Source organism: Pteropus vampyrus, unplaced genomic scaffold (assembly GCF_000151845.1).
Source record: "Pteropus vampyrus isolate Shadow unplaced genomic scaffold, Pvam_2.0 Scaffold81, whole genome shotgun sequence".
NCBI lineage: Eukaryota > Metazoa > Chordata > Mammalia > Chiroptera > Pteropodidae > Pteropus > Pteropus vampyrus.
In genome coordinates, this window is record NW_011888862.1 from 1,562,603 (window position 1) to 1,590,312 (window position 27,710).

At 40.2% G+C, this 27,710-nt stretch overlaps 1 protein-coding gene and 1 pseudogene across 1 annotated transcript in view; one reads left to right on the forward strand and one right to left on the reverse strand.

The window, feature by feature from the left end:
- Nucleotides 1-27,710, forward strand: part of FRMPD4 (FERM and PDZ domain containing 4) — a 755,715-nt gene that overhangs the window by 29,304 nt on the left and 698,701 nt on the right. The window contains exon 3 of the mRNA XM_011363039.2: nt 21,664-21,793. Coding sequence (XP_011361341.1) covers nt 21,739-21,793 — 55 coding nt within the window. The 5' untranslated portion in view covers nt 21,664-21,738. The remainder of the gene's footprint in view (nt 1-21,663; nt 21,794-27,710) is intronic.
- On the reverse strand, nt 19,125-19,243 carry LOC111741682 (annotated as a pseudogene).

The following is a 27,710-nucleotide window of genomic DNA, read 5'->3' on the forward strand; positions in this document are numbered from 1 at the left end:
AGTTTTTCTATAGCTTCTTTCAAAGCAACCGGTATTTATAGAACATTTGTCCAATGTTAAATAATTAGATTTATCTGTAAGGGAACAGAGACGGGCACTTGCCCACATCAAAAGGCTCCCAGACAGGGACAAAGGAGATGAGAAAACAAAGAAGTATATTAGGAAATGACAAGCACAGGGACAGAGGCATATACAAGGTTCAGAGAAAGGTACAGGGGGAGTCGTTAGCTGTTTAGGACAGAGTGGCTTAAACTAGGTCTGCAAAAGGATGTATTCTTGGGGCGTGCTGAATTTGCTACAAGAATTTTAAAATTTTGTGTTTTCATTTAGATGGACACATATATACGTATTTTCTCTAGTTATTCGTATGAGTCTGTAGATCTCCTAAAACTTCTTTTTATCAAAGTGAGAACATTTAACGTGACATCTACCCTCTTAAATTTTTAAGTGTACAATAGAGTGTAATTAACTGCAGGCGCAGTGTTGTACAGCAGATCTCTAGAGCTTATTCATCTGGCGTAATTGAAACTTTACGCCCAACGAGTAGCATTTCCCATTTCCCCCTCGCCTTCCCCCTGCTCCGCCCTCAGACCCTGGCGACCACCATTCCCCCGTCTGCTTCTGCTTCTCTGAGTTTGACGACTCTAGGTTCCTCAGATAAGTGGAATCACATAGCATTTATCCTTCAGTGACTGGCTTATTTTACTTAGCATAATGTCCTCCAGGTTCATTCATGATGTCACATACTGCAGGATTTCCTTCTTTTTTAAGGCTGAATAATATTCCGTTGTGCGGATATGCCAACATTTTCTGTATTTATTCATCCATCCATGGACATGTACATTGTTTCCAGATCTTAGTGTGAATCGGATGGGCCTGTATCTTCCTAATACTCACGGCCACACGATTTTAGTGCATTTGCATCTAAATACTGTCCAAAGGTGTGTTTCGCTATAGTTGGAATAGAGGGAAGTGGATGAGAAAATGGAGTCATTCCGGAACCCAGGATAGTTGGGAATGTGTAATTCAAAGAACCTGGACAAGAATATCAGTGGCATATTCCGAATTCCAGTGGATATTTTGCATAGATGCCATCTTTATTTGTCCCAACTAACAAAAACTTCTTAATAGGAAGTGTAGTAGTGCATATTCAATGAAGAATTTGTGTGCTCCTAATTTCAACCATAACTGGATAAGACAGCCATTTAGTGCCTGAATAATGTCCCTGCCTTTAAGCGAACAGGAAAGTTGTGTCTGTGATAGGCCCATTCACCCTTCTTATCCTTATCATGAGCAAGGCAGCAGCAGTTTTAATACTTTAATGAAAAGGCCAAAAGAGCTATAGATACATTGGCAGTGTACCAATCAGAAATTGCATTCAGTTGCTAGTAATAAAAACCATTTAAAGGGGTGGCTTAAATTATGGCTTTATTAAGTCCAGAGTGGATAGTCCAAGGCTGTTATGGTTGGTTACATGCTATCACCGGGAACCTATGCTCCTTTTGACTTTCTGCTTTGCCATTCTAATCCTCTTGTTCTTAAAAGGGCTGTCAGAGCTCCAGCCATTGTATTTTCATTTCCGGCATAAAGAAGGAAGAGCAGAGAGAAAAGAAGGCATGTACCAGCTGTGTTAAGCCTTAAAACTGCCTTTCTGGATTTCCCCTTCAATGACTTACACTTACATCTCACCGACAAGGACTATCTCAAATACTCCCAGTCATAAGAGAGACAGGAATTTTCGTTTTTAGCTCATCACATTTTCCTTTCAAATAATCTCAGGATTCGAGTAATACAAAAAAAGAGAAAATGGATATTTGGTAGACAGCTAGTAGCCTCTGCAACATCGGGATGTTACAATCATTGAGTTCTTGATCCAACTTTGGCAACTACTCACTTTCAGGCTTCTTGATATAGGAAAGAAAGAAATGCCTAATGTTAAAGGTACTTTATTTAGGCGTTTGTTATTTGCAGCTAAACATCTTCCTAACTATAAACAAACACATATAAACACTGCTTATTGATGTTTAACTCTTAGAATTGACTGATTGACCAAGAATCAGAAATTCAGATGTATGCAGAAGTAGGTAGGCAATGCGAGCGAGCGATACTGGTTGGGGAGGGGGCCGTGGCAAACCGGGGAGCGGGCCCCCCATCTAAAGTGGGCTGCCGTTGCTATTGAACTGAGAGCGTTGTTTTCATCCAGGATTGCCAGCCCGCTGTTACCAGATAAAAAATTTCAAGAGAACCAGAAAGCTGGATCTATATGCATATTGCAAGGTCAGGAAATTCTTTTTCACATTACATTGCGGCTACGAAGAAAAGCATCTCATTTCTTTATTTAATCTGTGATTATGGCCTGTCCCGATCTCCCTTCTGCTGATTAGAGGAGAAACCCAAGAAAACACCAAAGCACCTAAAAGTCACTCTTGTTCCGGCGTTACTCCATTCTGAAAATTTAGGAAATATTGCTTTCTTCTTTTTAAAATTATTCAGGTATAATTATATACCATAAATTTACGCTTTGAAAGAAACAATTCTGTGGTTTTTAGTGTAGTCACAAAGTTGTACGACAATTGCCACGATCTAATTCCGGCTCATTTCATCACCCCCAAAATGAAAACCCGTACCCATTAGTCATCGCTCCCCTCCCTCCAGCTTCTGGCAACCACAAATCTACTTTCTGTGCCTCAGGATTTGCCTACTCCAGACATTTCATAGAAATGGAATCATAAAATATGTGGCTTTTTGTGACTGGCTTCTTTCACTTCGTATAATGTTTTCAGGGTTTACCCATGGGTAACATACAATAATACTTTATTCCTTTTTACTTCTAAATATTATTCCCCTTTAGGGAGAGACCTCATTTTGTTTATCTGTAAACCGATGGACATTTGCATTGTTTCCATCTTTTGTCTATTGTGAATAATGGTGCTCTGATCATGTGAGTACAAGTCTTTATGTGGACTTATGTTGTCATTTCTCTTAGGTATATACCTAGGAGTGAAATTGCTGGGTCATATGAGAACTTTGGCTCTAACGTTTTGAGGAACTGGCAAACTGTTTTGCAAAGCGGCTATACCAATTTACATTCTCATCAGCAGTGTGTAAAGGTTCCAATTTCTCCACTTCCTTGCCAACTCTTGTTATTGCGTGTCTTTTTTATTATAGCCATCTTAATGGTATGAAATGACATCTCTGTGGTTTTCATTTTTATGTCCTTAATGACTAATAATGTTGAGCATCTTTTTATATGCTTCTTAGCCATTCGTATATCTACTTAGGAGAAATATTCGTTTAAATCTTTTGTCTATTAAAAAATTGGGTCTCTGTGAATGAGTCGTATGCTTATTTTATGTAGTTTAAATATATGTTATTGTCCTAATTTGCAGGTTACAAATGTTTGAAATTTGGCAACTAATATGGTTCAAACTAATATAAAAATACCCAGTTTCTTCCTGCCTTTCTCCCTAGAAGAGCAGTCAGGTGTGTGGGGCAGGATGTGGCTTTTGTAACTTCGTGGTTGGAGGGAAGAGTTGGGCTCTTTGGATAGTTTTCTGGACTCCTGAAGCGATGCTTCTCATCCACGGGGGTGCTGCTAGCTTGGCTGGCATTTGCGGCTGACATCTTTGAAAGGAGAACTAGTAATCTGGCTGCTCTTGGCTTTGTGAGGGTCTTGTGTTGCGCTGGCTGCTTTGGCCTCAGCTCTGCCTCTCTTGTCACTTGTGACCCCTCTGAGGCCTGACCATGACTTCTATCTGACCCTGTCTCGGTCCATTCAGGCTGCTATAACAAAATACCACAGACTGGGCAGCTTGTGACAACAGACATTTATTCCTCACAGTTCTGAAGGCTGGAAGTCCAAGATCATGGTGCCAGCGTGATCAGGTGAGGACGCTCTTCTGGGTCGCAGACCTCTCATTATGTCCTCACATGGAGGAAGCGCTAGGGAGCCCTGTGGGGTCTCTTTTATAAGAGCAGTTCTACCATTCGTGAGGGCTGCGCCCTCATGATCTGATCACCCCCCAAAACTCCGCCTACTAATACCATCACCTTTGGGGAGTTAGCATTTCAACATATGCACTGTGGGGGGACACAGACATTTAGTCCACAGTAACCCTAACTCAGGTGGTTTTCTAGAGAGTCTTCAGTAGACACCACCTTCCCCCCACTATGGCCATCCCATTAGCAAACTCCACATCTAGAAACTCAGCCACTTTCCACAGAGGAACCTGGGGCAACTTGAACAAGCTCATTTTCGAGATCTCCTTTTGTGGGACTTGGCTCTCAAGCAAGCCTTTATGATTGAGTGGTATGAGGAGGCTTCCAGACCCTCTGTATTCTCCCCAATTTGTCCTTCGTGTCTCTCCTTTGCCAGACACAGTCAAAAGAAAAGATGTCAGGAGGCCCAACTGCCCACTTCGCTCTCCTGCTTTTTCCCTTCTTGCCTTTTCACAGTTCCTCAGACCAGAAGTCAGGGTTTCCAGAGAAACAGAACCAATAGGATATGTGTGTGTGTGTGTGCGTGTGTGTGTGTGTGTGTGTGTGTGTGCGCGCGTGTGTGTGTATAAAGATATTTACAGTAAGGAATTGGCTCACACTGTTATGGAGGCTGACAAGTCCTCAGGTCTGTAGGATGAGTTGACAAGCAGTAGACAGGAAGAGCTGGTGGTGTGGTTCCAATCTGAAGTCAGGCAGGCTCACGACCCAGGAAGAGCCAATGTTTCTATTCGAATTCGAAGGGAGGAAAAAGCCAGTGTCCCAGTTCGAAAGTCATCAGGCTTTTGAAGTAAGAAGAGGACTCTCTTACTTGGGGGAGGGTCAACATTTTGGTTCTACTCAAGCCTGCAACTGAGTGGATGAGACCCACCTACATTAGGGAGGAAAATCTGCTTTACTCAGTCTAGCGATTTAAATGTTAATCTCATCCCAAAACACCCTCACATGAACACCCAGAGTAATGTTTGACCAAATATCTGGGCACTCCGTGGCCCAATCAAGTTGCCACATAAAATTAACCATCACAGAGGTCTGTCCCTTAACTTCCGTTATGACTAGGATGAACCATACAGTGGGCAATCTGATCTAGAACACATTTGAGAGTGAAAGAAGGCACCAGCTAGATGAGATGCATGGGTGACATGTATGAACTGGGACTATATGAGTCAAACCAGGCTGTTTGGTGACCTTACTTATAACATATCCTCTAAGTTCCTTAGCGTGACTCCAGCGGGCAGAGATGGACGGATTGCCTATTGTCAGGGTACTGTAGAAATCCATGAGGCTAGGACCTCAAAACTTGTCCCTTGGAAAACTTAAGAGGAACATAAAGTAATCTAGAGCTAGTTTTGTTGGATTAGTGTCCTGTTTGATAAGCCTATTTTTGTAGATCAGAAGATGAATATTCCCTTGGACTTTCTCTTCGAATTTCCTCTATAATGAATTCTGGTCTCTCTCCAGGCAGCTGTGTGACTGAGCATTCTAGGGCGAAGGTCATGAAATTGAGAAGGAAAAAGAGTAAAACATCAAAGAAATATTAAGAAATAGTACTTTGGTTACAGGTGAAATCTCTCAGTTTAAAATACTGAGAAACTAATTTAATTTATAAATTTCTGTTTAAATCAAACAAAACACATCTATGGCATGTTTCACTCAGGGGTCAAAAGTTTTTGTGACCCTTGCTGGACAAATCACAGACAAGTTTTGTCACAGAATCAGGTCGATGGGGACAGGAAAGGAGCAGCGGAGGGAAGGGAGTGATCATTACTGCTTCTTTTTACAAAATGGAGAACCAAGAGACGTTGCTTACAGTGGAGAGGATGTGAAATAGAGAAACAGATTGTACTTGCTTGTGGCAGCACTGACCAACAGAGGTCTTGATCTGGAGATGTAAGTAGAGTATATGCCTAAATATAAGTGGACCCTGGGAATATAAGTGAAGCCTCATTTTCCTACATGAGAAAGTTAAAAACAACTTCTCTTGTTTTTCAACATGAGTGTACAATACTTAGGAAAAGAACTGAAATGGCCAAATGTCTACCTGTAATTTTTAACTTAAACTTTAATCGTATATACATATTTTAAACCTCATGTTATATAAAACAGAATTGCTCTTTTTCACAGATGTCATGATACAATTTTTCCCAAACTCCATTCTTGCACATTGACATTCATCTCTCCTTCATCTAGAGCCACTTGAAAACAGTGACATACTAAGTTGAATCCACCGAGTTGTTTGATTACAGCATTTTTCGAATTTAAGCATAATGCTGCTGTTAGAAATTTTATCATGATTCACATATATCCATTAATATATAGAGAACTCCACAGCATATGCACATAATGTATTGTAATGAACTGATTTTTTTAGAAAGGCTTGTCCGTAATGGCACCCAGAGTTGCGATTTGAATTCATTTCTTCAGAAATGATGACTTAATCAGCATTAAACTTATTTACCTTCCCCCATCATGCGAAGTGACTTCTATAAGCATCCACATTGAGTTTGATTGAGGTCATTTCAGGTTAATGTGACTTTTTTGTCGTTCAAAATTGAGTAATTAGGAGACCGCCTGTAATCTGAAAGTCTTAATAAGGACTTTATTTCTGATGAGATAGTTTTGAGGAAATATTTGCCTTATATTTGGGTATATACAGAATTTTAGGAAGAAGGGCTACTGGCAATTTAGGGGTAAGGGAAGTAAATTAAATTTTTACCTATGGTAGAAGTAAATTAATAGAAATTTGATTTTGATAAACCAAGAAATTGTGACATAAAGCGTACTATCTAGAGATCTCACGGCAATGACCAGGTGATCAACTACCAGTAATAGTCTCGGTCAGTGGCTTGTGGGGACCTAGACTGTGACACGGTAAGACCAAGTCAAGAAATGTGGTATTCGTTATAAAAGCACCTAAACTAGAATATCTTATAATGAAAAATGTAAAAATGAAAGCATAGTCCAAATGAGAGATGGCGAACCGTGTCATTGGCAATGAGAATGGAAGGAAGAGACATATTTTAGAGTTGCCTGGGGATGGAGCTGATGGGACTTCATGCCTGGATAATGGAAGCTAATGGAGAGGTAAGAATGCAGGACAACTTCTGGTTTCCCAGCTTTGGAGACTGGGTAAATATAGCGCCAGGTTGGAAATGCATGAACAGGGGAGTGAATGACAGTTGGATCCACTGTGAGTACACCTGCTCTTGGTACCTGTGACCTATTCAATAGAGATGATTCAAAAGCACAGGAGAGAGGCTCTTGGAGAGATACACATTTGGGATTCATCAACATATGAGTGTAGATACAGCCATGGGAGTGGTCACAATGCCTGAGAGATGTGTTTTATGTAATACAACAAGGCTGGGGATTGGGCCTTGGGAAAACCATCTCTATTAGAAGGGAAGGGAGAGAATCCAATGAAGGACGCTGAGAGAAAATGGGACAGAGAGAAGGAAGGTCAAGACAGGAAGAGGAAAGTGTCAAGGGAAGAGTATTCAATAGTATTTAGATTTCGAAGGGATTCCGAGTAAAATAAGGAATGAAACTACCCTCTCGATTTAGCCAAGTTCCTTAATACTTTCTAAATAAGGCTGTGAACTCATTAGAAGATCGATCTTTCTGCTTGCAAACAGTTTAGAAGAACCTTTTGGGGAAAAGTATGATTTAGAAATATTTAGTTGAAATAAATTCAATACTCATCAAGAGGAAGATGACACTGGCAAAAATAACTGAATGCACTCTTTGCCCAAATTTGCCTGTGGCCCGGTGCAGCGATGACCTCACAAGCACCTAAACTGAGCCCCCTGCCTTTGTCCTCCAGGACTTCAAGTTCACTATGTGTCTGACTTGCTGTCCATTCCAGTTCTGTCTGGTTGTCCCTGATCTCTGCCTCATTTTCTTCCAATGCCCACCTCTATGGCAAGGGCCTCATATTTATTGGTGGGATTTCTGTTGAATAGATATCCGATTTGCCTCCAGACACCCACTGCTGTCTTTCTCATTCCCATGGATATATCTAAAGGGTGGGAGCTATGGGGAGACAGGTTGTTTCAATGCAAGGAAGATTCTCAGACAAAGTGATTCAGGAGGCATTGAAAGAGTTAATCAAAGAGGCACCAAATTTCCATTCTCTGAAGATCTTCCAGCACAGACTGGTTGACCTTTCACGCTGCAGAGAAAAGAATGCCTCTCTTGGATGACCTTTAAAATCCCTTTCTGTCCTAAGAGTCAGTGGTATCCTGACACCAAACAGAGCATAGAAATCAAGGGTTGGAAGGGACTTTAAGAGGTCATCTGATGCACTTCCTACCAAATAAAGACACCCCTTCTACTGCCTTATTGAAGAGAAACACCCCAGCTTCTTCGTTTTTTTTTTTTAAATTAATGAACTTTATGTTTTAGAACTGTATTTGGTTCATAGTAAAATTGATGGGAAAGTACAGGGAATTCCTATATACCTAACCACCCCCCCCACACAGGCACCCCCACTATCAACATCTGGCACTAGAGTGATATATGTGTCACAAAGATGAACCTATATCAACACATCATTGTCACCTAAAGTTCATGGTTTACATTAGGGTTCACTCTTGGTATCGCATACTCCATGAGTTTTGAAAAATATATAATGACATGCATCCACCATTGTAGTATTTACAGAATAGGTTCACTGCCCTAAAAGTCATCTGTGCTCTGTCTGTTCATCCCTTCCTTCCTCCAACCCCTGGCGACCATACTTTTCTTACTGTCTCCATAGTTTTGCGTTCTCCAGAGTGTCATATCATTGGACTCACGTGGTACGTCACCTTTTTCAGATGGGCTTATTTCACTTAGTAATATGCATTTAAGTTTCCTCCGTGGCTTTGCTTGGCTTGATAGCTCCTTTTTTTTGGTTTCATTTGAACGCTGAATAACATTCCATTGTTGGATATACTACTGTTTATTTGTCATACGGAGGACATCTTGGTTGCTTTCAAGTTTTGGCAACTATAAATAAAGCTGCTGTAAACACTTGTGTGCAGGTTTTGGGGCAGACGTAAGTTTTCAATTCATTTGCAGTTGTCAATTCAAGGAGCACGATTGCTGGATCATATAGTAAGAATATGTTTAGTTTTGTAAGGAACTGTCAAACTGTCTCCCAAAGTGGCTGTACCATTTTGCGTTCCCTCCAGCAGTGAATAAGAGTTCGTGCTGCTCCAAATCCTTGCCAGCATTCAGTGTTGTCAGTGTTTTGGATTTTGGCCATCCCTTGACTTCTCTTCGAATGCTCAAACAATAGTAATTTGCCATGTTGGAAATGCAGAATGCATTTCATGGCCGGGCAAGGAAGGCCTTATAGGGGACTAAGCTGAGATAAAGAATGTTTGTGGCCGCCATGTTTGCTTTTCTGTCTGGTCCTTCCATTGACTCTCCACCAACTTCTCAGAGTCTCAGTAATACCAGAGCTCCGGTCGTGAGCTCCATCAGTGACAGTGCTCGTCACTTTACAGTTACTGAATAAGACAGTTCATTCTATTGTCAGAAGGGTCTAACTGACATCAAGGTTTTCCTTAAGTAGTGAGTTTATTGCGCCTAACGAAAATTGTATTTGTTCAACTTCCATTATCTGGAGTTGTGAAAATGTCTTCCTTCCATGTGGCAGACTTCTAGTTCACTGAAGATGGAAAGCTATGTTATTCCTCCTCGTTTCTTCTCTTACCTAGGATGTCTGTTTTTATCCAGGTCAATATGTATGTCTTTTTACAAAAGTTCATTTTGTAAAAATGGAAGGATAAGAGGACATATATTTCTGTCCGTGAATATAATTATAACATACATTTTACACAAGAGAGATGAATTTGTTCAGTGTATGTGTATTTTTACAAAAGCGAACGATAAAAGGAAATATATTTCAGTACACGAATATAATTATAACTAATATTACACGTTTAACACAAGAGAGATGAACTTGTTTAAAAAAACATAACACATGTGTAGGCTGTATGATTATACCTATAATCCATCTGCTTTTTATACATCTTTCAGTTTTCTTGGTAAGATTTCACTTGGGGTTGAAACTTGGCAAAGCCTTAGTCTGACAGCAGTTTTTAAAATACAAAATGTGAGAAAAGGAGAAAAGGATCTGTCATACTTTTCAATTACAAAAGCACTAAGGCAAGGAATAGCTTCTTTATCTTTTTTTTCCCCCTTTTTATGAACTCGGTCAGAAAAGGAAGGGTTGGAAGAGTAAAACCCTAGCGCTTCTCAACTTAAAAAACTTGCTTTAGCTACTTAAATGAGAGAAGTAATCAATGAGCTGTTAGAAGTCAAGGAGGCCACTGTAATTAAAAAGTACCCTCGGAAGAGTCCATTCTGCTAATGTTTTCCCGATGTTTCTTATCTTCTAAAGCTGGAAGGAGTTCGTGTTTCTTTCAAAGTCGAGAGCTCTGGGAGCCTGTTATTGCTCTCTTGTTTCATTGAGCTCAAATGCTTTTTTCTATTTAATTTCATCCCTGTTGGACTTTCCCTCCCTCATCCTTCTCCACTATCCTTATCAAAGCAGCCAGATTACCTCGAGGCAGGAGGGCCAAGGGAACAGATATGTATGTAAACAGAGGGGATGAAAAATAGGCATGTACAACACGGCGTCCTAGGAAGCAGCGTGCGAGGTGGGGTGTTGGGAAGAATGGAACTGAGCATGGATGCTAGAGGGTCAGGTGGCTGGAATAAAAGGCTAGACTGGCTCAGCCAAGTGATTACTTTATCTTCTTTTCTTCCCTCTTCCTTTGTTCTGTCTTATTTCATTGCCCTTCCTTTACTTCATTTTCTCTCTTTTCCTCTCAAGCATTTTGTCCTTTCTCTGCTCTCCCCGTTCTTCTTATTCTTCTTTCCCATAATTCCTACCCTTTTCCCCCAGTTTATCACTTGCCGTGTGTTCAGGAAACAGTTAACATAGCAGGCCTGAGGTTGCTATCTTTAAAAGGCCTTCTTACAAGGTTGGCCCTTGGCTGGCACCTGGAAACGTTGCCTTTAAACCATTCTCTAAGTGACAGCTTGTCTTGCCCATCTGGGGGCACTAAACACCTGCTTCCTTCTGCGAATCTGGCAGTTGTGGAAGGTCATTATGTCTAAGGGACAAACTCCCAATAAAAACCCTAGACTCCGTGTCTGAAACAGGCCTTACCGGGCTAAGCACCATGCATGTGTTGCTGCATCTAATTGCTAGAGGAAGAAACAAATTCCTTCCTGGTGCTAGGGAAAGAACTGAGGAAATCCGGGCATAGATTCCTCCAGATTCTTCCTGATGGGTTTTTCCCTGCTTGGTAATGACTGTAATACACTGTAAGCGTGAGTCCACCTGCTCCTGAATCCTGTCAGTCTGTCTAGCAAATCACGGAATATATGAGCGGTCTTAGGACTCATGAAACACCAGCTAATGATTTTACTGGCCCATCTCTACTGCCTTCAAAGTGGCAATTCAAAGTCAGATAAAGTACTGCTGACTTTTTTAACCTTATGAAAATTATTACTATTTCCCATTGGGAAGAGACTTATTTTGGAAGCAGAGGTGAGGGCGAATGTAGACTGCTACACACCAGGCACTGTGCTAAGGGCTTTATATACATTGTGTCCTTTAATCAACAACCCCGTGAGGTAGTTATTATTCCTTTTACTTCGAATGTAGGAAGCTGAGTCACCAAAGATGACAAAGATGGGTGTTAGAAAAGGCAGAACTTCAGTGCTTTAGTTCAGTTTGAGGAACATTTGTTGAACAACTAATATATATCAGGCAGTGTGTTAGGCACAAGAGAGAATAAATGAGTCCAAGAATCAGCTGTAGAGTTGCTCACTATTTAGGGAGGAGACAGCCAGGTAAATCTAATTGTTATGCTCTCGTGAAAGCTTAAGACAATATATGTGCCTGGGTGCTATGAAATTTGACTCTAAATATTTTTGATGGCAAAGCCAGGCCTTTTCTTTTTAAAGTTCGTTATTACTATGTCCCCTTTCTTTCAAAGTTAATGCATACAAGGAAAAGAAAAAGCTCCATTTTGTTCTTGACTAATTTTTATTAGGTTTTGAAATATAAATGTAGTATCTATTCATGACAAAAATATCTGACAGTTCCAAAGAGGTAAAGTGAAAAGCCAAAATCCACATCCATTTTTCAACGATTTCCCCTTTTCTATTCCCCAGAGAGAATTACTTTTCCATTTTCCCATTGTCCCATTCACTCCCTAATACTGGGAATTATAAAATAAGAAGATACGGGCCAAACGATACCTAAATTTAGTGATTAAAATAATAAATTACTTTACTCACAGCCTTTCTGGGAAGAGTTTAAGCATCCTGACTGCTAACGGCCATGCTGGACTGAATTTGTGTTTCTGACTATGAATTATATTTCTCATTATAAATCATATGACTGTTTTTGTTTATATTTCAGTTCATTTTTAAACTGAAAAAAAAAAGCGTTGCTTTTCAATGCTTTTTTTTTTTTTCTTTTCATTGAAAAAATCCTACTGGTCAGTTCTTTAAGTTAAGGAATCTTGAATATGTATGTCGATGTTGGATTTTGAGAAAATCATTTTGAAATGTTCCTGAATTCAGCTTCTCTAAAAGCTGAGATTTTTTTTTTCTTTGATCTTGAGATCTGAAAAAATCTTACTTTCCTAAGGATGTGATAAAAGAACAGTGTGACAAAAATAGATTCATGCTCAACTACTACAGAAATAGGCAATAGTGGGTCGAAATGATAACTGATAGCCAGGAATAACAGGAGGGTCATGATTTATGTTAGAACTGGAGGGAATCTTAGAACTCACCTGAGATGTCTCCTCATTTTATATATAGGACTATCGATTCCGCTAATGTTGAAAAACGGAAATGAATATTAACTTACAATGAGAGTACAGTTTGCGTTTTGTATGTTGTTTTTATCCTAGAGGCTATGTTTTGTTTGTCCCTGGCTGTGAGTATTCTCGTGTATGTTTGGGGAATTTGCAGCAGTACAAGCTGAGTAATTAAGGAATAGGAAGGCCGCTATGTTAGATCTGATTCAGGAGAATGGCTGGGTCTCACCGAGCTTATTCCTATGAATTCAAATCAAGTAAGTTCAGTTCAAATGAACTCATCAAGAATCTAGCACAAATTCTTGCCCTATATTCTAAGGTGCTCTTCTTCCCATGGGAAACAGAATCTGCAACATGAAAAATTAGAAAGCAATGTCAGAGTTCAAACGCGTGAGACAGACAGAAGGAGCTAGAAGGATATTCATGCATTTTTATGGGCAGAGGAAGGCACTCTTCTTCTTTGTAAAATGAAGATTTTGGATTAAATTGACCCGGTGGTTTTCTTTTTTTAATTTTTAGTAAATTAATAGAATTACGTAACCACTGTGACAATTGTGTTTTAAAATTTCCCCATTACTCTCAAATTTCCCTTGAGCCCATTTGTAGTCAACTCCCAGCTCCATGCCCCAACCCCGACCCCCACTGGGCCCAGGCGAACATCGATCTTTCTATATCTTACAGATTCGTCCTTCTGAAATTTCATATACATGGAATTATACAACATATGTAGTCTTTTGCATCTGGCTTCTTTTTTTAGCATAATTTTTTGAGGGTCATCCATGTTGTAGTATATATCAGTGGTTGTTGCTTTTTATTGCTGAGCGATATTCTGGTTTATGGCTAGATCGTGTTATGTTTATGGAGTCACCAGTTGATGGGCATTTTGGTAATTTCCATTTTTTGACTATTAGGAATAATGATACTATGAGCATTCACGTACAACTCTCTGTGTGGACATATGTTTTCATTTCTCTTGGGTAGATTCCTGGGAGTAGAATTGCCGGTTTGTACGATAAGGTTAATTTTTAAAGAAACTGACAAATCATTTTACAAAGGGGCTGTCATTTGACACCCCTACCAGCAGTACATAAGGATTCTAGTTGCTCCAAATGACTGATGATGTACGTCCTTTCATATGCTTATTATTCATGTGTCTTTTTTGGTGAAATGTCTACTTACGTTTTTTTCTCATTTTTATTTTTATTTTATTTTTTATTTTTTTACTCATTTTTAAATTGGCTCATTCACCTTTTTATTGTTGAGTTACAGGAGTCCTTTATGTATTCTGACTACAGAGAACTAAGAAGTGAATTAATTTTTGAACTCTCCTTATGGATTTTGTTAACAAAGGATTTGGGAAAGTGTTTGACTTTAGCTGGGTCCGATGACAATAGAAATTTCTGAGAATGGCTAATCTCCCAGCTTGGAATGCGAATTATATGCATTTCACCTACAGTAACTTAAACATATACAAAGAAGAAATTCTAACAGATACACAGTGAGCTTCTGTTATCAACTTCTAATTCTTCGCCACACAGAAGTTAACGAAATCCCTTTGTCTGGTCTGACTAAGAAGAGTCTTTGTTTTGGTTTAGCAATACTTCCTTCCTCGTTGGATATTAGCTGAAAATAAGAGTTCAGCCCATTGGGCTAAAAAATGGATGATGGGTGAGGCGGACGTTGGGATATTCCTGTTTTGCCATCTCATGCCATCTGGGCCACACAATCCTGCCTCGTATGTGGAAATTACGTACGTGTCAGCAGGAAGCACCAGCCTTTGTCACCGAAGTGGGCCACACTCCACGTTCCGAGTCTATGGTGAGAACACTCTGTGTGTGATTTCGGCCTCTTCAAATTTACTTAGACTTGTTCTGTGGCCCAGTCTATAGTCTATCCTGTAGAATGTTCCACGTGTACTTTAAAAGAACGCTTACTATGAAAACTCTTACAGAAGAAAAGAAGTTGATTCTGACTATAAAGTATCCTGTGAAATGTACTTTGAATCCGGTTATGCTGCCCTAGTGGAAATGAAGCTTCTTCCTATTCCCCTAAGGTAGCTTTACAAGAAGATGCACATTTACGATACGAATTATTAAAAAAGCAAATATAATTGCAGAAATCTTTAAAAATGTAGCTGTCAAAATAATATATATTCGTGTATCCCTGGTTCTAATAAACAGTTGAAGGTGTGAAAATATTAGTTGTTTTCTCACCATGTTTTCCAACATTTGTGAATATAATATAGGTTTATTAAAGCCGTTCCTATTCTTAAACTGAACTATTTGACATTTATTTAATTAAAAAGTTATTCATTTCCCGCTTATGGGAAGAACTACAGTTGCAGACAATGACTAAGTTATTCAGGATATCAATTTTTATTCCTTGCAATATGGAGTTGATATGAGCTAAAAGCGCAAGGTGGCAAAGCTCAGCATTGGGCAATGTTTCGAGGCTTTGTCATGCAGCGTTAAAAAGGAATTTTAAGTTTTCGCGTGATAAAAGTTTGCGAAAAATGTTTACTTCTGTTCTTTTAGACTTGGAATTGATCATTTTGAGACAGAATCTTGAGATGAGATGGACATTTTCTAGGATAATTTCTTAAAAAATAAAAACCGTATTAGGACCATCGAATTCCTCCATTTCGCACAAAGGAAGAAAGGCCATTTTTCAAGACTGAGTTCCTGCCTTTTCATTTTGTGGAAGCTAAATAGTTAAAATTGCTTCGTTATTCAATTTCTCACTATTTCAGGAATAACAATGAAGTCCCGAATCAGGGAGGAATTCTCGAAATTGTTTGCTCTGTGTATTTTAAGAGTTTTGCTTTTGGAGTTATCTCTTCTACTGCTTTGCCTCCATCCCTTGTTACATTAAATGGCTTCCCATAGACTTTAGCTGCTGCCGCCACTTCAAATGAAATGCTCATTTCTGCTTCCTGACATTTTGTTTTCACTCTGTCTCTGTCCTCCTTCTTCCTATTGTTGGGTGTGCTCGTCCCGGTCTTTCTACTTGAAGATTTGGACTGTCACTTCTATTTTCTTTGCTTAACTTTTGCCTTGAGTGTTGCAAACGTCCAAGAATTATTGTTGACTGAAATGAACAAAATTAGCGGTTAAATGCAACAAGGAAACTTCTCAAGACAATGTAAAATTAAGAATACATTTGCGAGAGCGCTTGAAGTCTGTAACAGTAGGCATAGATGTTGGAAAGAATAGTTTCTCAATGTATTGTTTTCTCTTGAAGAAGGGATTACTGTGGGGTTCAGCTGTGTGTTTTAATCTAAGCAAACTTATTCAGTTTCGTTACTATTGCTCAGGTTAATCACCTGTTTAAGTTTGAGGTATAAGGAGAAGAACTTCTTGGTTGAGGATTTTCGAAGTAATTTTGACCTGAAGATCAGCTTGTTCCAGGGTGTACGTGGACTGTATGGTTGAAGCCACCTCGTGATTCAGGTGGCATTTGCAATCCTGACTCATCCCTTGCTTGCCAAGCAGCATATTGATGCCAGAGAATGTCTCCTGATGATCATCGAAGTTGCCTTTGCTTAGTTATACTTGCTTTTTCCAGGATAGGGAATTGGCAACTTAGAGCCAGTTGGCACCTGACTAGCTATTAGTAATGTGTTCTTCTCCCTCTGGGGTGTCAGCTCCCCGAGGGCTCTGCGCCAGTCACACTTTAATGATATTTAAAAGAGACGAATTGTCTTGGAGAAAATGTTTCTGCTTTGGAAGTATCTTAGGAGATTCTTAAAACCTTTGGAAGTATCTTAGGAGATTCTTAAAACTCACGAAAGAAATAAAAGTTTTGTATATCAGTTGGATTTTTCCTAAATCGAGTCAGGAACAGATAAGTTTCCTTCATCTCTGCTGATGACGTAGAAAGAGTTTGAAGGGCTTTCAGATTCCTGGTTATGCTTGGAGATGAAGATTATTATTGATTAATCTTCATCTCATAGTGGTTGAAAATTTTATAAGATTCTTTATTCACATAAGAGTAGAATCAATTTGTAAATTTTAATTGAAAACTCTGAATTCAATTGAGATTCTTTCACAAAGTATTTAAATTTTTTTTTTTTTTTAAATAAAGAAGCAGTAAATCTCTGCTATGGGGCGCTTAAACAACTTCAAGGCATTTAGTGATTTTATTTCTTTATATTAATTGTGGATATGTTTGGTTCAAAGGTGAATAAGAGCCAAAAACTACAACAGAAGGTTGACACTGAGATCTGAGATGAGTGATATTCGAGAAAGAGGAGCTAGAGTAGCGGAAGAAGTATATTAGGATCGTTAAAGGATAAAAAGAGGCATATTAAAAATGTTAAGAGTTTGAGCAAAAATCAATTGGAATTGAGCAGCACCAAATCCTTTAGAATGTCTTGTCAGGTTTCAGCCTGGACAAACAATAAGTATTTCCAGCAGGACTGAACAATTCCATGGACCCAAGAGGGGTCCTCAAAGATGTTACCCTCTCATGATCCAGCACCCAAAGATGACCCCTAAAAAAGAGACTTAGACAAGTCAGTTCCCCTGAGAGCTGTAATTGCTGGGGGAATTGCAACAGTGGGGAGGACCCTAGCTGCAAATGAAGTGTAACCCACGTTTCTGCCCAGCCACGTCTAGCCAGCCACGAATGAGGCTCAACCCAGATTTCTATCCAGCCATATTTTTGGGGCCCCCAAATTGATGGTTTCCAAGCCAAGTTCTCAGGACACAAAATGACACAAACCAGAAGGCAGTAGCTGCCCCTGGAAGAGAAAGGATCAATAACCAGTGATTCTTTTTCCCCTGCCAATCTGAATTTGGAAAGGAAGGGACAATGTGAAACTACTTTCGTCTCTTGATCCAGCCCCACAGGTAGAGAGACCTGGGGGAGCCGATGCAAGAATTCGTATCCTTCGCTGGCTTCTGCAAGTTTGCACAGGATGCCACCTGTGGGCTCCAGAGTGAGTGGGGTGTCCCAGCAGGCCTCATCCTAGTCACCAGAAACTGGGTCTCGTCCTAGTCACTCTCCTTTATAGTCATGCATGGCTGACAGTCCTTTTTCTTTAGGGCACCTCGGAAATGGATAAGGTTATATAAGATGGTTAACAGTTCTCCACTGAGGCCACTGTGATTCGAGATTATCTTTGGTAAGGTTAATCTACTTGTTCAACCTTAAAAAAACATGTTATTCACTTGAGGCCTCATGCTGGCCCCAGTGCAGTTTCTAAGTGAAAACCAATCCAATTCCAGCAATTTCCAGACTAGTCTGGAAAAAGAAACGTTCAGAGGAAGTCTGAAAGATCGCAATGCAAAGCCTGAGGATCTAAGATCCGGGATTCGAGAGGGATCTCTGGAGGCCCACCGCCTCCAGAGGCAACAGGAAAGCAGGGAGCTCAAAGGGCAGCATCGAACTGGAAGTGATCAGAAGCTCGGAAAGAGATTTTATAGAGAAAAGGTGGAAGCCAGGCAAGAAATTATTGATTGGCTGTAGCTTTAAGCCTATTTGGCTGTTAGCGATTGGTTGTCCTTAGCGTTTCAATTTTGTAACCTTGAGGCATTTCCAGGCTTAGGTTTTGGTTTCCTTACATAGCCTCTACGGCATTAGAGCCACCTCAGTCTAATAACCTCCTTGTTTGATTTAACGGATCTTATATTTAAATCTCTCACAAAAGTCATTTATTGGGTCAATTTCCTATGTCAGCTAATTATACTGTGAGAATTTTTCCATGACTGCAGAGGCGATGGTGTCCTTTCCGAGGGTGAGGTCTGTTGGATTTTTTGCCTCGAATGTTCACATTGATATTACTTTTGGTCTCATAGTTCCTGTTTATTTTATTTAAAAAATAGCACGAAAATGAAAATAAGAAATAAAGAAGATTTCTTAGTTTTATTTTTAGTCCTGGGTCGATAAATATGCACCGGGCCAGAATCTGTCTTTCTTTAATTAATGTACTTATTCAATTTAATGTTTGCACAATATTACAGGAATAAAAACTTGAAGTGTGTGCAGTCCTTCTGGGGTTTGCTATAAAACTGATAACAACTAAAGCCAGCAGAAAATGCTTAATACTCTAAGCGCTCATGTTCAAGCAGGTGAAGTCCCACGCAGGTTCTGAGGTGGAGGAGAACCTTTCTAGTAGGATAAGGGCCGAGCAGATGGAGTGGGGACAAGGGTTTGTTTTTTGCGTTTTTTTGTTTGTTTGTTTTGTTTTGTTTTTTTGTTTTTTTGTTTTTGTTTTTGGCGAGGCAACCCTTGGTTGACCTCACAGATTGCAAGGACCTTGTCAGCTTACGATCCTTTATTTTTTATTTTTTACGCCTACAGCACCTGGTCTTCCTAGGTGGTCTCCCATCCAAGTACTAACCAGGCCCGACCCTGCTTAGCTACCGAGATCAGACGAGATCGGGCTTGTTCAAGGTGACATGGTCGTAGCGGGCAAGAGTTTTGAGGACAGTCTTCTCATTGGTTTGGCATTTTAGATAGACCTTCCACAGAATAGGTGGGATCTTGAAAGTAGGGTTTGAGGTGGGGAAATATTAGAGGGAAGAAATAGCGCAAGGGAAAGCATTTTGGTCACCTGTGGGGCTCACGTGAGGACCAAGGAAGAACTTGGATTCATGCCGAGGTATCAAAAAAGGAAGAGCTAGAAATTAAACTTTACACATAGGTTAGGTGGAGATCAGAGAAATTTGGACGCCAGGCTCAAGATTTATTGTACAGCTGTACAGATTTGAATTTCTACATAGCAGTGATATGTCAGCTCCCAGAATGCACCTTGCAGACCTCCTATACTGTGGAGCATTTGTCCCAGGTCCTCAGCTTCTGCCCTCTGGAATTGATTTGGATCTTGCCTCCCATTAGCCACTTCCCCATCAGTGACCAAGTGGGGAGGAGATATCAAGGTGTGCTGTTCCAGAAGATACAGACTCCTTTGTTGGTTGACCTTGACTCGAGAACTCCCAGACAGCTTCGCCGAACCTTCCTTAGACATTGAGGGCATCGAGGGTGCTTTCACCCAAGTGAAAGTTGGTCTTTCAGCTCTCGTAACCTTGCCTGGTTCCATCCATATTTCCCTTTGCACAGGCATTTCCGCTAATAAAACCCTTGGATGTTTAATGTCGTCTTCACTTCTGCATCTTAGAGGAAGGACCAGGATTAACTCCAGGTGTTTCAAGGTAGCAACATGGTCGAAGGTGCATGGCTAAGGAAATTGACTTGAAGATGCGTTTGTATGGCAAGCACGCTGCTTTTATTTAGGTTGCTAGGCTACTTGTGGAACCGGTGGTGATTATGGAGGTACAGCACCCTGTTGGGGACCCTGGGTGTGGGGAGTGGCGAGTCACTTAAAGCTTTTGACTTATTACCAGAATGATGACAGGTTATTTCATAGTTCAGTCATAAACTATGACTAAAGTCATATGTATGACTAAAGAAAACATTATTTCAACTCTAGTTAATGCAAACTAAAACCATAATTTCTGCCTCCAATTTAGTGTGCCTGACTTAGAAAGAAATGATGTCTTAAGTGTTTGACAAAGACTGCTTAGAAATTCTTTTCTCCATTATTTTTTCTCCTCGGTGTCCCTCTAATACATTTTATCATGAATTATGACATGGCCATACAATTTCTTAATTTACAATGCTCCTTCTTTACCTAATTTGTGAAAGAACTCTTATGACAGCCGGAAATGACTTTGACTCAGCATTAATAAAGACGTATGTTAAAACATGGGCTTTGTTCGTCTGTTCGTCAGCTTTGTGTGATGCTTTGTCTTGCACTGAAGTAATTCTATGTTTAGGACCCTGCCACTCGTTGCCTTGGATATTATGGACTGTCACAACTTTAGGCTGCGGCTTTGCTGCAGATGCCAACAGGAGACAATAGGCTGCCAGGCAGAGGCAGAGAAAGAGAAAGCTGGATTTCCACACATTTTGCGGCCTTGGCAAGTTACATTGCACAGATCTGTGAAAATAACTTCTGCTGGGAATATATGTCATAAATAAACAAAGACTGCTGGGAAAGTTCACGAGGGTGAAAGAATGAGGGGGGAAGCAGAGAGAAGCTGGGGTGTGGTTGGCATTGCATTGACAGCACTAAGCAGGTAGTCAGACATACCTGAAGGGCGAGGACAGAAGACAAAAGAAGCCACCTAAAGGATGCGAGAGCCCAGGAGAGTAAGCTGAGTCTTTGAATAGGGAAAGGAGAAGAGAAAGGGAAATGGCCAGTGGTTTCAATTTGTATGCACATTTGGACACTAGGAGCTTCTGGTATCCTTTGGGAAAAGCATGTACTTCGTCCCGAGTGACTGAGGGGTTATTTAGCAAACATGAAAGTAGTCAGGACTCTCGTCTTTATATGCAACACTATCCCCTCATTCTTTTGTTGCTTTGGGAATATTCTAGAGAACTGATGTCTCCTTTATCCATGAAGACTTCCGCTTATCTGCTAATCCCCTAAAAACAGAGATGCATTCCAAAATCGAGAGGAGTTTAATGGACACTTTGCATTGATCTTATCGCTCTTTGATTTTGTCAGCATTCTTGACTTCCGTTTCTAGTAAAATGTGTTTCCTTTTATAGTAAAATACGTTTTTCTCTAGTAAATGTTTGTTCTTGTGCAGAAAAATGTGAACGAGTCTTATAATTTACTGTTACCAATAGTTTTATAACATTAATCGGTATTTAAGTTGAGGATGGTGGAAGTAGTAAAGTCAGCAGAACATCCATTCGTGATGTTCCCAGGAGAAGTATTCTTGCAATGAGTAAAACCGAGTGAATTACGCTGTCTTTTGAAAATATATAACACGTTTTGTACAAAGAAGATAGTCAAAACCAGATATGATTTATCTTACAGGTGGATGGAAAACAGACCAAGAGAAAAAAATAAGCGACTTAATGACCTAACTTTACCCAGAGAGTGGACAATAAAATGCAAGATTCTAAACTCTGCCCTTCCATTTCATCTTCATCTTTGAAAAATTCAGGTGAGTGTTCGCAATCATTTGGAAAGTTGACCTAGTGGCCACAGAAACAAAGTGACCCACACAGCAGTGCTGATTTGACTCAAAGATTGTTTTAGTTTTCTTGCAAACATCATTAGCGTGGCATTGTTTTCTTATTCGTGAATGTGAAAATGTGTGACTTGATTTTTTTAAAGCACATCTGCGTGAGCGGTGTACATCATGTAAAGATGTGCTACTCGGAATTAAATCTCCACAAGAAAGACAATTTTTACAATAGCAGCAGTGATAGAAACAGCTCATGGAGCGCTCCTTCTGTGCCAAGGATGGTGCTAATGGCCATTCCATAGATTTTCTAATTAATTCTTATGATAGGATTAGGTAAATATCTTCAGAATTTTATGAATATGGAAACTGAGGCATAGAGAAGCTAAGACATTGACCGAGGTCCATATATCTAATATGACTAGTCCAGGATTGTTTCTCTCTCTCCAACAATAATTCTCTTAACCAGAGCAGATTATGTAACCGTAAACTGAGTGGCGATTGGGACACACCAGATCCTTTTACACATTTGATTTTTCTATTTTTTTTTTTTTGAATCCTACAGCACCTGGTATTCCTAGGTGGTCTCCTGTCCAAGTACTAACCAGGCCCGACCCTTTGATTTTTCTAAAAGGCTTCCCAGATTATAGAGAAAGTTGAATCAAAACAAACCAGTTCATCCAAGGCTTTGGCATAGGAATAACTACTCTGTGGCCTGACCTTATGATGTCTTATGTCCATCAATCACTTGCTTTGGAGAGAATGACCTCACAAAGGAGATACAGTTTCCAAGCTACCAGTTCAGGTAATAAAGGACCATGAACATTGAGTTTAGGCAGTCACAGGAGAAACATAGTAAACAAGTACAGTTCTCAGTTGCGGGGACCTGGAAATTCACCGATGGCTGCTGAAGGTCCAGAGTAGACAAATTCTGTGAGCTACAGTGGTGATCTCCAAACTTACATCACCTCAGCAAAAAAATGGTAAGGCTGTCCATATACACATGTGTCTGTCTATGTATGTATGTTTACAGATGATATGAATTAATTATATGAATGATAAGAATTAATGTATTAAGAGCTCTTAAAAGATACTTAAATATGCATCAAGTTTAGTAAAATTTCATAAAGTAATGGACTAAGTGTTGTCTCATGGTTTTTTAAAATACGTTGCCAATCGTGATGACTTCATGCTACCATTAGCCAATTTCTAAGGGAGAAAATACACTTTCGTGGTGAGACTGATGATCAACAGGATGTTAATCCACGTTTAGACAGTCTTCTTAATTTTGATTTTGTGAGGCTGATTTCTCATCGGAACTGATCGTACCAGTATTTTTCAAGCTACGTGTCACAACCTATTGGTGGATGATAATATTAACTAATATCGCTTTTCGGTAAAACAGAAGGGAAAATGTTAGAGTACGTTACTGATGAGTAGTTTCGAGAATCTCTTATTTTTACTTATGTACCTGTGTCTCTAAATCTGGAAATATTTACATGTCCATATATGTGTCTTAACTACTGAATCATTCTGTGAACTGGGAAAATCAGGCACTTTTGAAAGTATTGAATTAGGCCATTATTGTTTTTATCCAAGACTTGTCGCTGCTAAAGAACTTGTACTAGGAGAAGGAAAAACGTGAACTCTATTTTTTTCTTGCCTTTCTCTTGCGCTTGCGTTATTTACATCACTTTCAATCCTTCATTTTTTTGCGCAGAACTTTTTAAGCCATTCGTGTTTTGTGTGAGGGTTCATTTAGTTACAAGCGGAGAATATCACTGTAAATTCACATATAAGCTGCAACAGAGCAAAAGTAATGCAGGTGCCTGACAGACCCTTCGATAATTCCTTTCCCTCAAGAAATTTCCAGTAACACACCTGGTTCGTGAGCTTCAGACACCCTGACTGAGAGAGAGCACCAGTGGCGATCTTTATATGAGCTATTGATTTCTTTCCTATTACTTTAGACAAAAAATACTTTTAAATAAAAGTGCTGAGATTTTTATCCTGTACCCCCGTGGAACATGAACACTGCTTCATAGACACTGAGTCACAGGGGTCACAGCCACCGCGTCTTCTGATTTGACCTCATCTCACGCCATTCTGCCTGCTCGATCTGACTGCAATGAACACACGAAACAAGTCCCTGCCTCAGGACATTTGAACTGGTGGTTTTTATTTCCGTGATTTCTATGAGGCAGGCTCTTTGGCCTCACGTGGGACTTGACTCAAAAGACACCCTCTTGAAGAAGCTTTCCCTGGTCACTGTGTTTTATACAGTCCACTTCTCTCTCCTCGGCCCCTGTCATACTCTATTTCATGACTCACTTTCATTTATTTATTTTCACAGGACTTATCGCTATCTGTTTAATGCCACTCCCTCACCCCCACAACATTAAGCCCCTCTGGAACAGGACCCACCGCTCACTCCTATATCCCCAGAATGTTGTCGGAGCTGGTAGATATTTATAGAAAGGTTCGAAAGATGATGCATCATTTCTCCTGTCCCTTTGCTTCACTCGAGCCCGACCCTTTGGATCCGGTCTTCTCATTTGTCTCTGGAACCAGTGTCTCCCCAAGATTTCATTTGGCAGAGACACTATTAGGAAGGATGGGGTGGTTGTGCGTTGAGCCGAATGCTGAGAATTCGAAAGGAACGCTCATGACCCAGGGCTTGGGAAGGGATGCTGGTCCTGGAAATTCTGATGGCTCATTTCTGATAAGAGAATTATCCGGTCGCCAATGCATTTGAGAACAGGGACCTACGACTGCAGATGTATTATGCTATTAGCTCTAAAGGAGATCAGATGTTCGTGTCCCATAGATAATTTCCACGATCAGAAATCTGATCTCCAATTGGAGATGTTTTCTTGAGACACAATTAGTGGAGACTGCTAAATTTTATCCCTGTAGCCAAAATATTACCATCTGAACTTGGAGTCAATCAACTACCCGAATGCCCTATCATCCTGTCTCATGTCTGGCACTCAGCGGGCTCTTAATAGGTATCAGTTAGGTGAATAAATAAACACAGCCAGTCATGGAAGCTGGGTCTGGCCTGGCTCTGACATTATTCTGCTGTGCGATCTAGATCAAGATCAGACAAACTGTGGCCCACAGGGTAAGTCCAGGCCTCTACTCGTTTTTGTAAATAAAGTTATATCAGAACACAGCTCTACTCATCGGTCGAAGTATTTCCTTTAGTATACAATGGCAGAGCTGAGTAGATGTCTCTCTGGCCCTTTACAGGAAAAGTTTGCTTACCCCTGGGCTGGAGGACATCGCTTAAATCTCCGGGCATTGATCCTGAAAAGGATCTTGACACCAGTGAGTCCATTCGACTCACTGGTGTCAAGATCCTTTTCAGAGTCGAATGGACTCACTGGTGTCAAGATCCTTTTCAGAACTCATACCTGGATTTTCAGGAGTCAAAGGTGCTATGTCCATCAAGAAATTCAAAGTGGTTTGGACCATTATCTTCTCAGAAAACACATGATTTAAGAAGTTATGCTTTCATGAACGGATATAAAGATTTTACCACGTGTATCGTGAGGACATATGGAACATTACAGGTTGAGTTCATTTTTGTGGTTTGGTGTTTAAGTGCTTGGAGCAATAGACTCATTATGCTGCTCAGTGCCTTCCCACAGCTTTCCCCAAGGGCTTTACTAAAATAAAAGGAAAGAGCTTGAAACGTAACTCCGATAAGTGGATTCACTTACGATCTATAATGCTTTAACTGTGGGTCTGGTATATGGAGTTAAGAACTGAAAAAATAATGTTATACTTTATATTTATATAAATTATAAATAATTTTAATATAACATTAAAATTCCGGTTGAATTTCTTTGACTTACTGTGAATTCATTTATGGGCCAGATAAGAAAATGATCAATTGCTGCATATCACAGGAGGAAAATTCTGGTTTGGGAAGAAAAATTTGTCTTTATTAAGTTAGAATCAATTGTATTATCTTGATTGATTTTCTTGTTTGGGTTTAAATTATAAATACTTAAGTAAATAAGAGCCTCTTGGATACCTTTCAAAGATCATTAGCTCTGTAAAAATTTGTTCAGGTCATAAAATTTGCATCGGATATTTCTTTCCATACTTGCCATCCTTGTCCTTAGCTACTCCTGTTACTGCTGACTGCACCTTATATCACAGATAACAGCGTGTGAACGTTACAATTAAATCATGCAGTCAGGAGCTTCTAACAAAATGAGCAAAAGGAAGTAGAATACATTGAATTTTTCTGTGCAGATAAACAATAAGTTCCAATTCAGGGACTCCGTTCCTCAATCATTAAACATTTATTGAGCATCTTCTATGTGACAGTTTGGGCCGGGGGGAAATATTTCAGTTATATGTTATCTTTTATAGATTATAAATCTATAGAAATTTAGAGATTTCATACCACGATCCCATTTGATTTTTAGCCCACATTTGGAAGGGAATCAGAGGAAGGCTTCTGCCTACCTCTAAGGTTTGTGTGGGACCCTTCTGGAGAAAGAGCAGAGAGATAGAGTGGAGAAGTCAGCCCAGCCTTGCACCACCTGGAGAAGCTCTATCCTCCCCCAGGTGGATTTCTCTATGTGAAATCTTGGTGTGGACTGGGGAAGGCCAGGCACCTTTCTGCTCGACCTGAAAACGGGGAGCAGAAAAAGGGCAGTGACATGGCGCTGGGGCAGGACAACCTCCGCCTGCAAGAGGCTCGATTCCTAATTGACATCCTACGCTGCCTCCCAGATCCAAGCGGGAGGTTGGGTTTTCAGCTCATGGGGAGAAGAGCACTTCTGAGTCTACCTAACGCCCGGATAACTCTGGTGCTCGCCTGACACCCCGCTCCTAACCAAATTCAGATTGCTGCTTTTCCCTTGTGCGTGGAGTGCTAGGACCAGGGTCTGTGAAATGGGAAAATTTTTCCCCAATTACTCATCACTATTTGACGGTGACCTAACAATAATAGAAACAGTATCTTGGACTTGCCAATAGGTAACTCTTTGCCTATGAATAAGAAACTCTGAGCCAAAACGTGTTGATCTGTGAAATAAGGTAGTTGGACTAGATTAGCTCTGAGGTCTTTCCCAATTCTTACTTGCCACGAATTTTGGACTTAACGTTTTGACTCCTAAATTAATGCAGTTTATGTGGGGCTCATGACCCAGGGATATATATCAGTATAGCAGATGCTGTCACGGCGGCGCCTGTTCATAGCCCATTGGCACACACTATTTCTGCTGGCTTTGCTGCGAGCACCTATCACTCTCTGCCAGAGGCTTTTATCTGGCTGCCGAGACATGCTTGGCTGCAAATGCAAGGGAGTTAAAATCCCCAGGAGTGGTCCTCAACGAATGCCAAATGTGAGTTGAAGAAAGATATTGCACGTTGAAGAATATATTTTATTCGCCCTGACCAGGGTTACCAGATTTAGCAAATAAAAATACAGGTCAGGTATATCTGGGTTTCAGATAATATCAAATAATTGTTTAGTATAACTATGCCCCATTCCAAATATTATGTGGCATATACTTACAATAGAAAACTCATTGTTTATCTGAAATTCAAATATAATGCGAGTCCTCAATTTCATCTGTCGTTGTTAATCTCAAGTCTTATTGGGAGCATCGGACATTGCAACTAGACTTGCGGGCCAGCAAGCGAAGCTTCATCTGTATTTGCAGCCGCTCCCCAGCGCTGGCATCACCACCTCAGCTCCACCTCAGATCCTCAGGCATTAGATTCTCACAGGAGCACCGGTCCTGGTTGCCACAAAGTTTGGGGACTGCTGGTTTAGAAGATGCAGAGGATGGCTGGAGTGAGGCAGACCTAAGTACCGATGCCCAAGGATAACGCCATGTTGAGAACCAAATAGTAGATGAGTGTAGAATCA